Genomic DNA, 19,388 nt, shown 5'->3' on the forward strand with positions numbered 1-19,388 from the left:
TCTAAATAAAATTTTTATAACATTTTAGTTCATTTATTAAGTCAATCAGTATGTTACTGAAACTCTTCTAGTGCTCTCTGCTGCATGTGCTGCACAACTAAATATGATTGATATTCAATATTCATTAAGATGTAAATGAATTTCTTAAAGTACATGGCTGTTTTTATTTTAAGGCATCATTTCAATTATATTTACTCTCTACATCACTCTCATCCCTTCTGTGTGGATCCCTGTTAATCAATCACCTCTTATTTTTTTCTGACATGTTCGTGTTATATCTTTCACTTGGATGCTATAAGTTGCACTGAATAAATGCTGGATAACGTCTGTCTTCATTTCAGGCTACAAAGCAACAAAATGTGATTATTTTAAAATGAGTGTAATTCCATGACCCCTCTCTCTCCCACTCATTTCTCTCCCTCAGTTCTTTCTGTCTCAGAAACAAAGTATCAGATTTTATACTTATTTTCATGACAGTTTATAACAGTACAAGTTTTCAAAGTTATAACAAGTTATAAAAGTTTAGAAAATATTTCAATGAATGTAATCATTGCATTTAAAAACACTGAAAATGATCAAAAAAGAATAAAAAAGTATTTAAACAGATCTTATTTAATTATTTAAAATGCTTCTTAAAGAGACCTTTAAGAGACAATATGTGTCACACCGGTGGATGTTTCAGCCTTTTGTGTCAATTTATGACCTTGCTATTCCTAGCTAACCTGTCACTAGCAGTTAGCAAGACACCTTTGCATAATTTTCCATGATTATGTCGTTTAGACACTTGTAAAATTATGCCTGAGCTATTTATTAATTTTTATGCTTTTCTTTTTCATTTAAGTTGTAATTTATTAAACCATGCTTGAGACAGTCACACAATAGGACAATTCTGAGATTTAGAGCAAGTAAAAACATAAACTCTAACAAAAATTAAAATACACATCAATCTTTTTTTATTGAATTTTAATTGAATTAAGACTAGTCTTTTTAATCACAAATCCCATTACAGATGCTTAACTGGTAAAATGTATTACAAAAATAAAATGTTTTTATGTTAATTATACTGGTTAACAAATTACATTTATGCTTCAACATCAAGCATATTATAGTTCAAATCAAAAACATGCATTTTGTCCCTGCATTTCACCATTATAGTCAAGATTTTACTGTCTGTCACAGCTGCCACAGTTCAAAGCACAAAGAAAACCCCCATTACAAGACAGTGATTTCCACATATGGTTGTGTCCATTAGTGATAGGGAAAAGAACATCTTTCCATTTAATATCATGCAAATACATTGCACTTAGGCCCACGCCCATTTATCTTCACTCTAACACAGGAACAGACACTGACATAAGCATTGCTCAGCTCCGGCAAAATACCACTAGGTTTAATGTGGGTAATGAATGTGATTACTCTGGGGAATCGTTCACCCGGTGCGCCCCTGTGGCATCAAACACTGAGGCCTGGCTTAATGATCCTTTGCAGAGCAACAGTGTGTTATCTTTGGCTTTGAGGTTACAACACGAAGGGTTTGTAAGAAGGCTGTGAGATGAAAACAACAGGGATTTGAAAGCGAACACTTTATTTCCCGTCCTGAATACTTTTGCACTAATACAGTTCTAAGGGAAAAATTAACATCAATTTAGTGTCGCTTCGTGGGGTGATGTTAATGCACTTCTGTGTACTGATCGTACATCTCTAAACCAAATCAAATAGACCATTAAATCATCCTTCCAACAGGCATGAAGAAAAACTCACAAGTAAACAAAATAGTAATTTTGAAACTTTTTTTTTTGTTTAGATGTTTGAGTGGGAATTCTGCGATTAAATGGACACGACATATAGTTCCTCTTTTTCTCCTTAAAATGAAACTATTGTATTAAGGACTAGAAAGGACAGCCTGACTTGTGGCAAAGAAAAACCATAACAAAATGCATATTTCAGGAATCCACACGACACTCAGCACAAAACATTTCATCAGACTCAAGTGAGGTGTCCTTCCCTGGCAGGAACCACGGAGTTCCTTGGATTTGTGACTTGTGAGCCCTTTGAATATTTAACTTTCTGTCAAACAACAAACAAGGCTTTTAATTAGCTAGTACTGCGTAGTCTTTGAAAAATGTCCAGACGGAAAGTTGGAGAAAGGCAGTAGCTGATAGTCTCTTCAACTTCCTGAACACGGCGCTGAAAGCGACAGCGGTCCCTGGCGATTTCCTCCCAGGGTCCATGACGGTCCTCATCGCAGCTGGCATAGAACTCCTCGACCTCCTCTACAAATGTCACCTGTGAAAGGAATGTTTTAATAAAGTTTCATCTACTGTTCAAGTTATTACATATTATACATATGGGCTGTACATTCTGCGTTATTAAAACCTAGTAACCAATGAACATTCTCTACATTCTTAAAAGCGATCAAATGAGTTACGGTAACTAATAAACTAAAGGAATAATTATGGTTAAATCAAAAAGGCCCTGTCAACTTCAGAATATAAACTGTACAAATTAACATCCTTGCTTTACAATGGATTCACAGTGAAATTAACACCCAGTGCTCCTTTTCCTCCTCCATTTTCAAGACTCACCCTTTCACTGTTGCTAAGTAACATGTGATTCCCCGTAAACTGTTGATTCATAATGTGTGAGTATATGATTGCTCATAATGCATGTGAGTTGCCATCACTCCATCACTCCAAATCTAATGACTCTTTGACTAGTGTGATGCCAGAGTCATGAAACACTATAAAATGATAATGAGTAATGGACAGAGCACGAACTCAGTCTCCCTGGAGACAGCAAAATGGAACCATTGCATCAGATCATCACAGGCACGGGAGGAAAAAAAAAAGTAGAAAATGATATTGCATGGCTTTACATCATTTTCTCAAGCTGGCCTATACTGCCATACTGTCAAAAAATGGAAATAAGGCAGAAGGGCAGCGAGAAAGAAGATTAACTGTTGCTAGCAGTCATTGCATAGAATAAAAGATTATCATCATCCATATAAATACACTATTATTGGACTGATGAAGACCTAAGGCCATTAACCATTATTCCAAATACATGAAAGGCACTTATTATTTTGTATATTCTCTTACTGTATTCTTCCATTTATTTGAGATCTTCTGTAACATTATAAATGTCTTTACTGACACTTTATCAATTTAATGCATACTTGTTGAATAGAACTATTAAAATCCTTACTGACCCCAAGATTGTGAACAACAGTTTATGCAGAAAACAACAATAACCTAGATTAATAAATGATTTAAAAGTACTTCTAATATTTTAGTTTGTTACCTAACTGAATCGTATTTTAAAAAGTGTTACCACTTTCTTATAGCTACTATTATTTAATCCCCTTGTGCTGCTGCTGCAAACACCTCAATTTCCTCCAAGGGTCAATAAAGTCTTATCTTATCTAAAACAACTACATTAGATATTAAATAGAGCATGTTGGCAGTTTAAAAAAATGACTTTCCTAAGGAAATTGCTGGCCCCTCCACCTCAAAATTAACTTTTTTTTTTTTTTTTTATTAACTAGACTTCTAATAACAACTGCATGAATCAAAGCAGGAGTAACTGTCTCCATCTGATTCCTTCTGCCATTCCATACATAATAAGGTGTTCTTAAGCCAACCACACTGTCACATTATGTAAGCAAACACAAAGCCCAGACAGATAATTATATAAGTAGTTTCAGACTGAAATGTGATAATTCATTAATTGAAGTCAATTTTATACAAACCTTCTTCAGCTGAATGGCTGTGGCACTGCTTGAGCATGGCACAGGAGAAATCTCTGAGAATCCACTGTCCAGCCTCTCCTCAGCCTCCTCTCTCTTGTAGCGTGGCGTTCCAGGCGCTTTCTCCTTCCGGCACCCTTTGGGGGTTTTCCTAGTCTGTATGGGAGCCTGGAAGTTGAAGGGGCTGTAGGGATCTGCTGAGCAGCTAAAAGAATTCCACAACCTCTGATTCTCTTCCTCATCTATCTCACAGGCGTCTTCGCTGGACTCATTCTCTGAGAGCGAGGGCGATGATGTAGGAGGAGAAATCTGGGAGGACAGATGCGATGGCGGAGACTCTGAGACCAAAAAGTCTGTAGTAAGAGGGCTCGGCTTGGCAGCAGTCCTTATGGGAGCTGTGAAGTTCCTCGGGTTATAAGGATCCCCGTTTTGGCACAGAGAATTCCACAGCCTCTCGGTTTCAGAGTCAGCCTCCTCTTCATCCGAATCTTCCTCGGATTCATCATCGCTATCATCTACGTCCTCGGAGAAGTGGGATGAGCCTTCACTGTCAAAGCCATCATCGTCATTACTGTCCCAATCGCCATCATCCTCCGACTCGGATTCGCCGCTGCAAGGGCTGCCCATAATGTAAGCGATGACCTTGTTTTGACATTGAGAAGCGGCCAAAAAGGGCACATTTTCAGCAGCCGGAACTGTTTCTGCTTTCTTTTCAGAGTCCTCTTCCTCTCTTTCCTTAATTTCTTCCTCACAATCGACAGGTGCACTATTAAACTCACTCACTGTAGTGTTAGTATGAGATGAGCCGTCCTCGGAGGCAACAGGGCTGGCTGTTTCTAACACCTCCTGTTCCTTGGAAAGCAGCTTCATGTGAAGCTTACTATTTGAGTGTTCTTCCTCAAAGCTGGAGTAGCCATTATCTTGATCTGGAGTCAGAATTGCCACCTCATTGTAGACTCTAGTACAAACTAGCAGTTGCTGCTCAACATCCAGTGGAAGCTTGTATGAGTTTTGGAGGGATTTTGACTTGGATAGGCTTGCATTGTGGGTCAGCTCTTTGGAGCATGAGGGTCTAGCGCTTTCGTTGTGCACTGATGGCACGTCATCGCTGCGGACACACAATTCGGTCGTCACGGCAACGGCCGCCGGCGAGCGGCTTTGATAATAGCCGACACTGTGATGTTCTCCACAATGCTGCCAGCTCGTATCAGTCTCTTTTTTGCTCTGTGCTACGTTTAGCAGCCAGTTTGGAGGTCTGTCGTCGGCCTCCCAAAATCCACCCCACCACCAGCTGTTAGTGGTTCGCACGGACAGCGTATCCGGGCACAAATCGCATCCGCTTTCTGGTTTGGCGCGCTCACCGCCCGCGCGCCTTTTTTCCAGCGCGTTCTGCAACACTTGGCTGATTAAATTTCTCGCCGTTCCGAGGTATCCGGCCGACGCTTGCTTTTGAAGACTGAAATCCTTCTGTGAAGCGCTCTGAATTCCCAGCTCACTCAGCGAATCCTGCGTGAACCAGGAAGGAGTCCCCGGGTCTCTGGAGGACGCGCCCGGCGGGGTTTCATGCTGGCACCGGAGATATGCAACGTTCAGAGGGGCCAGAGAGTTCCCAATATCTAGATCTGACGTCATTTCAAATGCTGTTTGCGTTCTTGCGGGGAAATACCTCTGCAGGAACGACCACGCAGGCCTGGAAACTACAGAGAACACGTTTACCCACGAGCTGTCAGCGCGGGACCGCGTGTCCCCTGGAGAAAAGTGTCCATGTGTGCTCATACTTATGAAAAATATGAAATGAGATGAACTAACATGAAAAACAGACTAAGCTTTTAACTTAACTAGATAACTTATTTCCTTTATAAGCGGCTGCACGTTAAACACTGTTTAGACTTAATTTGCATAAAAGTGCTCGAGTTTAGAATGTTAGATTTAAATGTCTCTTAATGTCACTAATATACAGGACAGTTTTTATTACAACTTAAATATGGCCTTATAAGGCTTGGCTGGTTAACGCAGCTAGTACCAAGCTTAATGTATGGCTAAATGTTAGCTACGAAAAACGTAAAACGCTCCGTTTCTCATTCCTTTCAGCCCTTAATACCATCCATGAGTACAGATAAATATTCTCTGGGAAAAATTAAAGTGTCCATGTTGTTTAGGCTGCGTTGAGTCCGACCCGGCTCGCGGAAATAGCTTCAGCGTCCATATTGACCGCAGTGTTAACGCCAACCGTGCTGTCCTGAGGAAAATAACACCACCTATTTCTGTTTGAAGGGATTGTTGAAACAGCAGAAGGAAAGGAAAGGCATTTTGAGGCGGTGTAAGAGTGAGATAGGCTGGTATACTCCAAATGAAAGCTTGAAACAAAAGCCATTTTGACGTCTGAAGGGAAGCGAGCGTCGGTTCTTCAACTGTTAGTCTAGTCACCTCAGTCGAGCCCAGCTGCCGCGTTTTTCGGTAGAAAATATTGTAAGCTGTAGGAGAAAAAACGGCTGTATCATCAAAATCGAGTCAAAGTGGTCTCCTTAGATTTAGGGGGAAAAAAACGTTTTTACTTTGAATTCCTTTTAAATAGAACTACTTTGTCTCCAGACTCGTTGACGTCGCCGTTTCCCTCGCTAGCCGCGGAGCTAAAGAGAGATTTCATCAGAAAAGCTGTAAGGGAGCGTCTCTAAATTTCAGTAGCGCTCGCGCTCTAAAAGGGACCGTGGTAAAATCCCGATCTCACGTGGTACTTTGATACATGTGTTATATAAGATGTTCTGTGCTTGTCACGCAGCGTCCAGGCAATACATACATAAATCCCCCCAGGATCTTCGATATCTTTAATGCAACTCTCTGTTTGAGCATTCTTCTAGTCGTTTAGTCTAATCTAGTCTAAGTCAAGAAAGACTTTCAGCATGTATTTGACAGATCCATTTGTGCCTTGGTGCAAAGCCTTATTTGGAGAAACTGCCTGCACTTAATCCCTCAGGCACAATCTTAATGCTTCACGAGGAATTGATTGTGCATGCTATTTGAAAAAGCATTTTTTCAGCAATTTCTTCCTCTCTTTTCAATTGTGGCTTTCACTAAATATCGAGACCCGGACACATAAGCCAGTCTTTATTAAAACAATATTTCAAGAGCAAGAGTTTTCTCTGTTTCCGGCTCTCTGGTAAGAGAAGGAAGCTTATTAAAGGGTAACTGCAATGGTTTATCTAAAAAAAATTCACAATTCTGATTTTATATCCCACAATCTGGACTTTTTTCTCGCTTTTATAATTGCAGGTTGCAAGATACAATTTTTTTTTTTTTTTTTTTTCAGAATTGCAAGTTTAAGAAAAAAAAGAGTAATTGTGACATTTTATCTCACAATGCTTTTTTTTTTTTTGTAACATTCACAATTATCTTTTAATTCCATGGTGAAAATAAAGCTTCCATTAGAAACCCTTCTCCGTGCAACCGTGGAGCGAAAAATAAAAACAAATGCCTACCTCTGATTTAAATTATAGATCTGTACTCTATTTACTCTAGTTTTCCTATACATTTTATGTGAAAAAGATGAATTTTATTCCCAGGTTGTCCTAATTAAACTTGCTCTCAGTGGACTGTTTTAATTTGATACATTAACATGGATAAATGAGACATTTATGTCATCATAATTCTCTAGAGGAATATCAGAACAATGAGTAATGTGGAAGAACATGGACTGTTCAGACAGCTAGTTAAAGCCTTTATGATAAACCCCAGTCTAATTAAGTTGACCCCCCCCCCAAGCATTTAGGACACAAATAGTTGTAGATGTCGGGGTATTTCACGTTGGGCCGTTCAGTTGGATCATTTCTCAAACAAAAGGAAGGTTAAGGAAAAGGGGCACTGACATAGACCATTAAAATTTAGTTTCTTAATATATCTCCTCCTCTCAGATTCACATAGGGTGGTAAAATAATCCTTTGATGTGGTTAAAAATAAGGATTGGTCTTGTCGATTACATTTCCCTCCAGTGGGTGCAGTTCTCAGAGTAATATGACACATCATGCTCTACTTTTGTCCTAAACCCTTGTTTTTTTTGGGTCGACAGCTTATAAAAATGTAGTTGTTTTTTTTAGCTTGTTGGCTGTACACCTTGTCACATAGCAGCTTTTAGGCTTTGCTCTGTTTTTTGTTATAAGTCAGAAATGACAAGGAGGCAGCTTCCCGCAATAGAAAGTCAATTGAGAGCATTGGTTTGTTTTCCACCCCGGTGTGCATGGTCTTCAGATTCTGACGCGTTGCGCTCCGTCTCTATACAGAACTAGTGTTTTGCACAAGTTTCATCATTTGGCACTGATCATTGCACCACCTCAATAGAGGTTTATGTGGTCCAATAAAGGAAAACTGGCAGCCAAGGTAAAAAAAACACTCACAGGATCAAGTCAGTTTCCCTGTGCATTTATTAAGTGCAAATAAAGTTTAAAAACATGGTTTAAAATAAGAAATGCATTAAACATTCGGTCTAGAAACGAATAAAATGAGATAAAGGCCATTTATAATCCATAAGTCACATCAAAATTATATTCTCAGCATTAACAGTATGCCAACCCTGCTGATTTTAATCACATCCTCTTTATTTATTAAAATAAGGGTCACAGATGTTATAAAAGTACTATACGTTTAAATCCAAACTCTTCTGCATACACACACAAAACATTATTATTATTATTTTTTCTAAAACACTCAGCTTTGCATTATGGGTTGGCATGCAATCATACAATCATTTCCCATTAGGTTAAACATCACACAATAGTGCCCTTTGGAGGGAAAAAATACACATACACAACCATTTGTCATTTGAAGGAAAGTTCAAAACTTGGGAAAATGTACTTCATATCTGAAATGGAGCTGGTTTGTCTGGTTAGAAAGAGCTATAGAACAGGGACTGCTTTGAACTGGATAATCATACCTATAAGTTTGCTTAAGGCTACTGGATTGTTAGAGCACCTCCGCATACAGGGGTTGCACTTTTGACTTGTAGGTTATTTTTGTAACACAAACATCAATGCCACTTTGTTAAATTAGACAATTTTATGCAAGTAAGATCAAATATAATTTAAATAGATTTCCAATTACTTAATTTCTTTTCTAAACTTATATGAGCTATAAGGTTGTTCTTCTCAAAATCAAACTGAGTGCAAAGTAAAGCAAATCTAAATGCAAAATCTTTAAGTTGAAAAAAAAAAAAAAAAAAACTCCTGTGGTATATTTTACATGCAGTTTTACATACTGTACAAATGTGGAATGGAAATTGACCTAACTACAGTCTAAAGCATTCATTTCACTCCCCCTTTGGCACACACACACACACAAAATTAACCAATAAAACTTGGAAAAATGTGAGGTCAATATACTTGACAAACAAATGCAAAAATGCAATATTTATCCAGTAGCAAATATTACAACATGCAAATCAACTATTTCCAAACAGAAATTTCCTTGTGTAGGTTATGCTTATATCAACAAGGCAAAATCAAATCCCTTCAAAAGCCTTTTCTGCATATAAAGTTGCGCCCCATCATTTTGGAAAGAAACAAATCTTAGAGGTTTATGCAACAAAATTCATATTCCTGGTTTGTCTCCTTTGCTCAATATACTGTACATGCAATTCCTTTTTTTATGAACCCACCTATTTTACATGATCAAAAATCTACATTCCCTCTGTACTGTTTGTGTCACTTCCTGCAGTGGTTATATGAAGCAAGTTAATTCCACAATTTCAAGCCAAAGACTATTAAGTGTTCATCCCTTTTTCATGATCAGGTAAATGCCACAGGCAATCTGAAATTATCCAACTTTACAGTACAAAAGCGTTCCTCACTATTAATTCCTAGGTAAATGTCTGCAAAATCTGATACAAAGAGACAAAACTAATGTCACAGGACACAACATAGCTCAAAATTGAGCTGCAACAGAGAAACATCTTAAAAAAAATAACTTAAATTTCCATTAGCATTCTCAAGAAGACAAAATGGGGCTTTAAAGTTTCACAGACATCAATTTTCCAGAAATCTCCCCAAAAATATGGCGCATGAAAGTTATTTCATCTTTAAATATTCTGTCTGCCAATCCTTGTGTCACCAAATGGTTTTTGTCCCATAGTGTCACCAAGAACCGCTTCCATAAATCCAAGGTCTGGTTCACATGGTGCACGGTACCCCACCAGAACAGTATCAAGCGATGACACTCCATCACCGACTCTACACGTCTCCTGGGAGAATTAACAAACACAAACCCCCACTGGGGGAAACAGGCTTCTGAGCAGCTGGGCATCTCCAACTCCAGACCCATAAGCAAAGACAGACACAAACGCATGCACACTGAAGGACTCATGTGAAATCCTTCATTTCCAATGGGCATCCACACAAGTGTTAGCGGTTTATGTCAGAGCCAAGCTGGTGCCAGCCAACCCAGCGATGGCCCGGGGTGAGGTCTTTCAGTTGAATAATGGTTTCACCCAGCAGGGTATTCTCCCAGAATGCACCCTCACTCAGTACCCGCAGGTGAACGGTTCTTTGCTGCAAATCACCACGTGGAATCTTGTCATACACCAGCTGCAAAGAGAAAAGAAGACAATGTGAGGTCAGTCGAGAAGAATCATAAAAATAAAGTGCAACAGTGCCTGCCTGCTTTCCCCCCCATAGGGATTTAAAAAAATCTTTATTAAAGAATATTACAGATTTTTTATAAGATCTTTATTTTCATAGACCGATTTTTCTCACCATCTCATTGTAAGTGGGGTTGCATGTTCGCCGGGCTGCCTTGGTCTTCCTCTTGCTAGTTTTCTGAGGGTCTGGGAGGAGGTACAATTTGACGTATGGATCAGGATCTGTTCCGTCCTGCAAAGGTTGCTGAAAAAAGTTCCACAACACATTGGTGAGCACCAACTTGACCTTTTTTGTTTGCATTATGAGCATATGCATGCGAGTAATGTCAGACACTCACCAAGCCTCTGATGTGCATCACCATGATAAAAAGCTTGTCGCTCTTGTACAGAACTGAGAGCTTCACTTCCCCTGCCACTGTACCGGGAACAGGAGCCCAGGACACATCTGGAGAAAAAGAGGAGCTGGACTTAATGTGGACAGGCGTGTGTTAGCATCTGGCTTGCAAGGTACACTAAAGGTGAATTAAGTAAATAACGTAATTGGATTTCCAGAGCTCAGACCGACAGGACAAGAACCTGTTGAACAGAGACCTTTATCACAAATCAGATAGCGTGGCCTGTGACAGAGGCAGCAGCTGCCACAAAGCAGCTTTTACTCATGATGACTTAATATTTAACTAGTTCTGATAGTGAACTATGGATTAGTTTTCTATACTTTTTGTTTTTGTTTTTTGGGTCCCAGTTATAAAACTCGTGTGTCACAGTGCATTGGGTTAACGTGTGATTGTAGGCACATTATACTAGTAGTTAACAATAACACTCTGACCAAGTACTGGGTGTGTCACTTTTTCACAAACAAGGTCACATGGACAGCAGCTGATTGGCCCATAGATAATTTCTTTACATTAACTCATGATGATGTGAGGGCGGGCTGAACTGCATGACCTTTGAATCCATCACATACAAAAGCATGTGCAAGTAGAGTGATTCAAAAGAAGTGTATGTGGGTGTGTCTAAGACAAATAAGGAAATGAAGAATACCTGCTGGTTTGTTATGGAGTGCATTAACAACAGTTCCTACACTTCCTGCCCGCTCGTCTCTTGGTAGAGGGTGAAAGAATGTGTAGATCAGATCACACTGAAAGAGGAGAGGGTAACATTAACTCAAACAGATACTAAAATAAGCAGGTGTACTGTCACAGTAATAGAATGGATGTCATGCAATCTGGTTGCATTCTTAAGATGTACAGCACAGAACAGAAAGCATTCATGGTTTGGAAACTGGTAGTGCCAAACCTGTCTCAAGACTGATACAGACCTGTGGGTAGACTGTTTACAGACAACATGTGTCCGATTTCACAGAACACAGACAGATTCCAAGAAACATGCCAGACAAACTGAAACTACTCACATTACTGTAAGCTGTACACATTCTATTGACTATTAGAATTATTCAGAAAATTAAATAATGGAGGTGTGGTTAGTGAATGTAAGCTTGCATTTAGTTAACTTTCATTTTCAACTGCACTACTGTTGTGAAGTTTGGGGTCAGTAAGATTTTTAAGCAAGTCATACTTTTATTCTGCAATGATGCAAGAAATTGATCATAAGTGACAGTAAAGACATATGATGTTACAAAAAAACCCTGAATTCAAATAAATGTGGTTGTTTTAAACTTTCTATTCATTAAACCCTGGAAAAAAAGTATCATGTTTTCACAAAATTATTAAGCAGAACAGCTGTTTTCAACATAGATAATAAGAAATCTTTGAGCAGAAAATCATCATATTAGAATGATTTCTGAAGGATCATGTGACACTGAAGACTGGAGTAATGGCTGCTGAAAATTCAACTTTGCCATCAGAGTAAATTACCTTTTAAAATATATCTAAGATAAATGGATTTAAAATGACAGTTTTTAAACTGTATTTTGTCAAATAAATGCAGCCGTGTTGATTTTTCAGTTGTACCAACCCCAAACGTTTGAACTGTAGTGTACGTGGATTATGAGAAGAAGAATTATAAAGTATAAAAACTAATGCGGGGTCAAAGGTTACCTGTGCCACCTCTTGAGTAGCATGGATCAAATGCCAAACATATCCATTTAGCTCCTCTTTCCTCCTGTCTGCAAGGGCCTCTCCTCGAGACCGACCAATCACAAAGCGGCTGGGGAAGCTGTGGGAACATTACATAAAGAGGGGTGTGTAATTACAAACACACTGTACATGTGGCTTATGTACTGCCACTCAGCCATTACTATAAAATTCACCACGAAGGGGTGATCAGGGTCCTGTAGGGCCTTATTTTCCAATAATTAGAATGAACAATACACTGAATACACTGAAATGAACAGTACTGAGAAGAAATGTACAATGACCCGCTTTCATTACTCATCTTTCACTGATTTCAGACTAAATAAATATATCCACTGATAACAGAAACCTGCAATAGTTTCCAATACACTTTTTAAATCATTTAAAGGGATCATCACGCTCAAGCTGTTCCAAACCTGTAGGAATTTCTCTCTTCTGTTGAACACAAAATAAGATATTTTGAAGAATGTGGGTAACCAAAGTCAATGGGGAACAGCAACTGTTTGGCTACCCACATTTTTAAAAATATCTTGCTTTAGGTTCAACAGAAGAAAGAAAGTCATAGAGATTTGGAACAACTTGAGGGTGAGTAAATAACAATTTTCATTTTTGGGTGTATGATGTGTTGTGTGTACAGTGAGCTTTTGATTTCATAATTCCTATTTCTGTCAGGTTTTAATATTGTACCTGGGTAGTTTTGATGAAGGGAAGATGAGCTGCAGTTTACTGTGAAGTTCATGGAACTCCTCAAATGTCCTCTGGACTAAAGTTGACCCCTGCTGACCTTCCCGCTCCACTTTTACAACATAAGACTGCATGAAGGGAAAAAAATATATATATATTAACACTGAGATGCATATCATTGGATTTGGGCTAAAATGCACTTTTAATGCAGTCAACTTACATAGCCTTTGCTTGGAGTATAGGTTTTGATGTGTCTGCAGACGAATAGGTTGCGAATGACACCATCACTCTTTAAAGTGTAGACACGGGGAGCAAATGACAGAACGGGACGCTCCTCAGAGGATGCAAATTTCATTTGGGCCAGGTTATGGATGAAGAAATTGAGCTTAGTAGCCACACTGCCAAGACTGGACTCGATTAGCCTAGAACAGGGGATAAGAATGAGATGAAGGCCAGAAAACAGATGGATTCAAAGGATAGTGGCAATAACATAAGTGGTCGCTAAGGTGTGCAAACTTGGTTATTACGCAATTGCTAGGATGCTCTAAATGGTTGCGAAGTCATTGCTAAAGTGTTCCAGCTGGTTGTTAGGTGCTTGTTTACTGGCACCCAGGGCACAACTCAAGGAACAAAGTCTCCAAGTTCTCACCTGGTGAAGTGCATGGTGGCATCTGCTTCTGATTCATGTGGTCTCAGAGCATCATAAACATATTTCAGATCATCCACATCAGACAACTCTGGTATCCCACTGGAGAGCATCTGCACACAAGGGTTACAATGTTAGAGCAGAAGGACACAATGCAATTCAAATAAGCATTCAAATAACAGGCAAACAATAAAGCAAACCAGGGAACATTACTGAAACTCAACTCAACAAGTACAAACTAAGAGAAGTATCTGGTGTTATCTGGGAACTCACCAGCCCAAGCAGATTGAGAAAAAGATGTGCATGTTTCCTAATCAGATTGTAGGCTTCACAACACAAGTCCACAAAATCATGGAAACGGCTGGATGGCTTGTCACCTCCATTGATGACATACGCCATGTCAGATGTAAACACAAAAGGAGCCCGGTCCCTATTTAAAAAAAAAAAAAAAAAAGGGTGGATTTAAATCTGTGATAACATTTCCTATCAACAGCTCAGATCTGGTTTAGCTCAAAAACATTCCTCTGTTCCTTTGTGGACAAGCAATATGTAACAGAGGTTGTTGTGGGTTGTCTACATTGTTCTGAGAGACAATAGTTGCAGTGATCAATTTTTGTTTTTTTTTATGTTCTTTTTGTGTACCTACCGTTTGATGTTGCCAAACATCTGTGCATGCCCCAGGAACTTGCCAAAGTCGATGTGAAACATGTGTCCGCTAGTCTTAAGCATGATGTTGTCATTGTGGCGGTCGCAGATTCCTAGAATGTATGTGGCCACACAACAACCAGCACACGAATAGATAAAGTTTTCCACTGCCTGTGAAAAAAAGAAAACAAAACATCCAATCAACAGAATTAGTTTATAACTAACCGCTTTGAGGCAGCAAAGGTATTAACCACCAAATCTGAAAACGCATTTTCATATTATTAGGACATGCAAAATAAACATGATGCAATCCAGTGCAACTTAAGCAGCCATGGATCATGTCAGAGCAAAAGACAGTTTGCACATGCATATTGGTTTAGCAAATGTAGTACAATGCTACTACAGAGCACAGCTGTACCTTTTCATACTCATCCTCAGTGGGGTTGTGTTTCTGCAGCCAATCTGCCAAAGGCCGGTCTTTGAAAGAACCAGTCACTCCATGCTCAACCTGGATCTTCCTCAGGGTTTCTGCACTGGGAATCATCTCTACCATGCCTAGACAAGGGCAAAGAGGTTTTATAAAATTACGTCTGTTCACATCCTTAGAAAATCCCACTGTGTACAAATTTATCTAAGTTTAGATATTATCTATAATATGGGGTATATACATATAAGGTAGGAAATGACCCAAAAATGAATTCTAGGATGGTAAATACTGTAGTTAACGGTTAACAGAAGTCTTGACTTCGGAGGATGGGTGTTTACCTTTGCCTCGTCCAGTAGAGAAACAGCGGAAGATGACCATCCTCATATCAAGTCCCTCCTGGATCCAGATCTTATTCATGATCCGGATGATCTGCAGCGTCAGCATGTCCTGCCGCAGGTCATCTCCACACTGAGCGAGAAAACACATGAGCATAAACGACCAAGACACCATCTGAAAAACTGTTTCAATGCAGAACCACTGATCCATAATGCACACAGACATGGGAAGGCGGTACCTTAAAGATGACATTGACGTGGTCCCCCAGAGCATCCTGGTTCTGGAACGACAGCTTGAGGGGCACTGCATTAGAGTTGAAGTAGGAGCAAGACTACATGAAGAGAGAATGAGAGAGGTGTTTTGTTTTTGATGTGTCAGCAAGAACAACATTATGATCTCCACGTGCATGATATATAAAGACACAACCTGTACCTGTATGTTGATGCCCTTGACGAACAGGCCCGGGTTCAAAGGAAGTCGACAACTGCTGTTCATAGAGAAGAACTGTTTGACCTCATCCAGACCCTCCCGGAGAATAGCCTGAACACCAGACAAAAGACAAACCACGATTAATGTGCTGACCAGACAGTCTGGAGAACATTACAATTCCCTTAGGGATCAACAATCAGTCATTGGCACAGACCTGTTCTTTCAAGCTTAAAATAGTTAGAGCATTACGGCCATCAACCAAATGAGAAATTTAGAAGCCGGCTCTTTTTAGCAAATTATTTTTGTTGCTGGTGTAAATGAGGAATGCTGAAGCTGACCTGTCTGGATGAAGGTGAGGCATCTCGAACACGTTGGGCTATTTTAGCCAGAATATTGACCAGCCAGCATTGCCGATCAAACTCTTCTCTCAAACCACGACCAGAGCAGCAGAGAAGAGCCGCCAGCAGATACTGATACCTCACGCTAAACTGAGAGTCTTGAAGAGCATCTTTCAGCAACCTACAAAGAGAGAGACACATGAACATTAGTATTGATGATGCTCAATGATCCAACATGATTGCACTCACAGACTAAAGATTAATCACTTAGTTATTAATACAGTGAGATTGCACTCACAAACTGCAGTTTAATCCCTTAACCCTTTAACTGTCTGTGCACTATCCAAACTTAAATTGTTGTAATTTATGAACACTTTGGAATATAGACCTAAGGTTGGTCTCTTTTTAAACAAGAAAATTAGCAGATTTTGGCAAAAGTGGAATTTATTTGGTATAAAATTAAAGCCTTGTGTCTAAATAAGTTATTTATTATAAATATTTTACATAAGTTTTACTCTAAAATTGGTATAAAATTAAAGCCTTGTGTCTAAATAAGTTATGTTCCAAACTTGAAGTTGATATGAAAAAAATTGAGGTTCCTGTGAGATTTTATTATAGCACACACACCGAAAACAGCCACTGGGAGCCATGAAAACTCCTTTGAATTTTGTTTAATTAATTTTTTCTCTAGATTTCTCTGTCAATTTTACTTCTATCTCAAAATACCACCAAATATGGAATCCTGAGACTCAGACCTTTCCAATGATATGTTTGTTGCCAAGATTATAAAAAGTTTTGATTCTAAAAGACCGTAATGCATTTTGTAATATGACACTTGACACTGCCCACTAAGGGGGAGGAGACCGCCATAAGATTTTAAAGTACCATTTCCATGGTAACGCAATGTCTGATTTCAAAATGGTTTTCACAGGATGAATCTTGGGCTTCTAAGCTTTCAAATGATATATACTATATGATGATTACTAAAAGATTTTATAGAGAAAAAGGACAACAACAAAAAAAAGAGCGCCAAGCGTCCCACAGGTGGGATGGTGACAGTTAACAAAGAGCAAGTTTACATGCAAGCACAACGTGGTGAATCTTATTCTGAACATGTAATCTACTATTAGGAAGCTTTAGAATGTTTTACATTGTGACATTTCTCAGTTCTCATAACTGTAAGGCATCTGGAATGAGAATCAGTTTTAAATGAGAAAAGAGAAAAACAGAATGTGTATTTTACTTGTAGGGTAAAATTAGCTTAATAGTTTTGAATAGAGTGTCACAATGCCAAAATACTAATTTTAATAATAAATATTTTTAATAAAATGTATTCTTCCCTCTTTAGGGGTAAAATGCAACAGTATATTTATAAAGGCTTTGAATGATCCTCTATACAGAGAAAAAGACCTCATCTGTACAGCAGGTGGAGCTGTGATATGACTTCACAGAATTCATATCAGTCAGTATGAGACAGTGTGAATATACATGTGCATGACTTTAACCAGTCAGCACCATGAATGCATAAAAATGTTATACACATTAATCTCATTAACTATATAAAGAATCAAATATCAGTTTTACATGGACAAATCTGAATGTGAGAATAAGAGCCAGCATGACCAGATTATTCAGTATGTGTGCTCTATGTAAAGCCACCGGGTTTTTAAGTATAATCTGAGGGTAGAGGACACACCAGAAGAGGTAGTGAGCAATGCGTATGTCCCCAATGGCCCTCCTCAGCAGAAAACGCACCAGGTGACTGTCCAGATAACACTCGTACTTCAGCGCCTGCGTAAAGAGAAATCGTTAGAGAGCAATTTGTTGGATGGGGAGGGAGAAACCAGAGGGTGAGAAAACAAAAAGGACGGAAGGTAAAAAGAAAGAGCGGTAGGATGTAAACAGATCAAGGTCAATGTGAAAGGAAGGAATAGAACAAGGCCTTCGCTACCTGCACTAACTGAGGAAGGAAGTCCAAAAGCTCAGGATCAGAGATTGAGTCCATCCACTGGACCGCTGTCCGCCTGCACTCCTGATCTGGAAACCTGGTTTAAATGGGACATTAAGGTCATCATTAAATCAAAATGGACAATTTTTATTTATGTTTTAATGAAAACCTACTTTAATGGTGCTTTTTTTGTGGGTGGTGGGGGGTTTAGCAGCCACTGAAAATTGTCATTTACTCACCGTAATGTTATTCCAAACCTGTATGACTGACTTTCTTCTGCTGATCCCATTGACTTTCATTGTGTAAGCAAAAAATGTAATAGAAGTCAATGGGAACTGAAACTGTTTTGTTAGCAGAAACCTTAAAAATATCCTCTATGTTCCACAGAAAATTAAATTCAGGTTGGAATGACATACGGGTGAGTAAAAGACAGAATTTTCAGTTTTGGGTGGACTATCCCATCTTGGTCAACCTGGTTAGAGCTGGTAGACCACCCTGCTGGCTCTTGGTTAAGCTGATTTGATTTTTTTTTTTACAGCGACTTACAGTGCATTCAGGATAATATTTTTTACCTAACGTGTTCCCTGGGAATCAAACCCACAACCTTTTGCGCTTCTAACGAAATGCTCTACCACTGAGCCACAGGAACATTTTTAACAATAACAAAGCTTTAAAATAATGTCAGTAAATGTCAAGAGTAGATATCTGCGCTCCACATGTGCTCTTCTGGACAAATGTAAAGGTCAATTATTCATGGTCTACTCAAATCAGCCCAACTGCTAACCACTGAAGGACAGTCAAGCTCTGCTTAGCCTCCAGCTAAACAATGGTGCAAGCTGTTGCCATGGTTACCATAACACTCACGTGGCGTTCAGCAGGCCTAGGGCATCCAGGTGGTTCATGCATCCCCACTGGCGGAGCAGGGCATAGATATCAGGAAGACATGCCCACTCCCAGCTGGGTGCGCTGGCCAGGACCAGCGGCAGACGACTGGCTTCAACGTGGCAGAAATAACGCTTCTCCCACAATAGACGCCGGTCCTCTGGAGTCAACCTAGATAAATGGATCAACAATAAATGTTACCAAAAAGAGTAAACAAACATGTAAAGCATGCTTAAACTTATAAAACAAATATTTAAATTGCACATTATATGAAGAAAAATAAAGATATTGTATATGTATATTTTATGGTCCTTTCTATATGAAAATATATATAAAAATCTTTATTACATCTTATGCCAATGAATTATGGCACTTGCACTAGAAATGTAAAAAATTATAGTTTAATAATAATAACAAAATAAAAGTGTTTTATATATGTTTTCGATATGTCAACTTGTAAAAAAAAAATCTCCATTATTAAATATATAATTTTCTCAGTGTTTTTCCAATCCATCGGTCTGATGGTCTGTTTCATGGAAATGAACACATACAGACATTTCTCATGAGAGCTCAAGCGTACCGCAAACATAAGT

General features: G+C 39.0%; 2 protein-coding genes across 3 annotated transcripts in view; both read right to left on the reverse strand.

Annotated features, from left to right (window-relative positions):
- Positions 1–930: 930 nt before the first annotated feature.
- Positions 931–6,407, reverse strand: LOC122146601 (protein phosphatase 1 regulatory subunit 15B-like). Its single transcript, XM_042766316.1, has 2 exons — positions 3,749–6,407; positions 931–2,286 (listed from the first exon to the last, which is right to left on the reverse strand). Exons 1-2 carry the CDS (start codon positions 5,519–5,521, stop codon positions 2,095–2,097), a joined length of 1,965 nt encoding a protein of 654 aa, XP_042622250.1. The 5' UTR covers positions 5,522–6,407; the 3' UTR covers positions 931–2,094.
- Positions 6,408–8,142: 1,735 nt separating this feature from the next.
- LOC109072545 (phosphatidylinositol 4-phosphate 3-kinase C2 domain-containing subunit beta-like) overlaps positions 8,143–19,388 on the reverse strand; it is a 39,492-nt gene continuing 28,246 nt past the window's right edge. For both annotated transcript variants that reach the window (XM_042766317.1, XM_042766318.1), the window contains exons 16-33: positions 18,778–18,966; positions 17,917–18,010; positions 17,662–17,756; positions 15,966–16,146; positions 15,631–15,738; positions 15,437–15,529; positions 15,201–15,330; positions 14,854–14,990; positions 14,437–14,606; positions 14,064–14,220; positions 13,794–13,903; positions 13,365–13,566; positions 13,148–13,272; positions 12,425–12,542; positions 11,409–11,505; positions 10,706–10,812; positions 10,483–10,611; positions 8,143–10,314 (exon numbers count right to left, since the gene is read on the reverse strand). In XM_042766317.1, the coding sequence (XP_042622251.1) occupies positions 10,132–10,314; positions 10,483–10,611; positions 10,706–10,812; positions 11,409–11,505; positions 12,425–12,542; positions 13,148–13,272; positions 13,365–13,566; positions 13,794–13,903; positions 14,064–14,220; positions 14,437–14,606; positions 14,854–14,990; positions 15,201–15,330; positions 15,437–15,529; positions 15,631–15,738; positions 15,966–16,146; positions 17,662–17,756; positions 17,917–18,010; positions 18,778–18,966 (2,425 nt within the window). In that variant the 3' untranslated portion in view covers positions 8,143–10,131. The remainder of the gene's footprint in view (positions 10,315–10,482; positions 10,612–10,705; positions 10,813–11,408; positions 11,506–12,424; positions 12,543–13,147; positions 13,273–13,364; positions 13,567–13,793; positions 13,904–14,063; positions 14,221–14,436; positions 14,607–14,853; positions 14,991–15,200; positions 15,331–15,436; positions 15,530–15,630; positions 15,739–15,965; positions 16,147–17,661; positions 17,757–17,916; positions 18,011–18,777; positions 18,967–19,388) is intronic.

The sequence above is a fragment of the Cyprinus carpio genome, chromosome A11 (genome assembly GCF_018340385.1).
Source record: "Cyprinus carpio isolate SPL01 chromosome A11, ASM1834038v1, whole genome shotgun sequence".
Taxonomy (NCBI): Eukaryota; Metazoa; Chordata; class Actinopteri; order Cypriniformes; family Cyprinidae; genus Cyprinus; species Cyprinus carpio.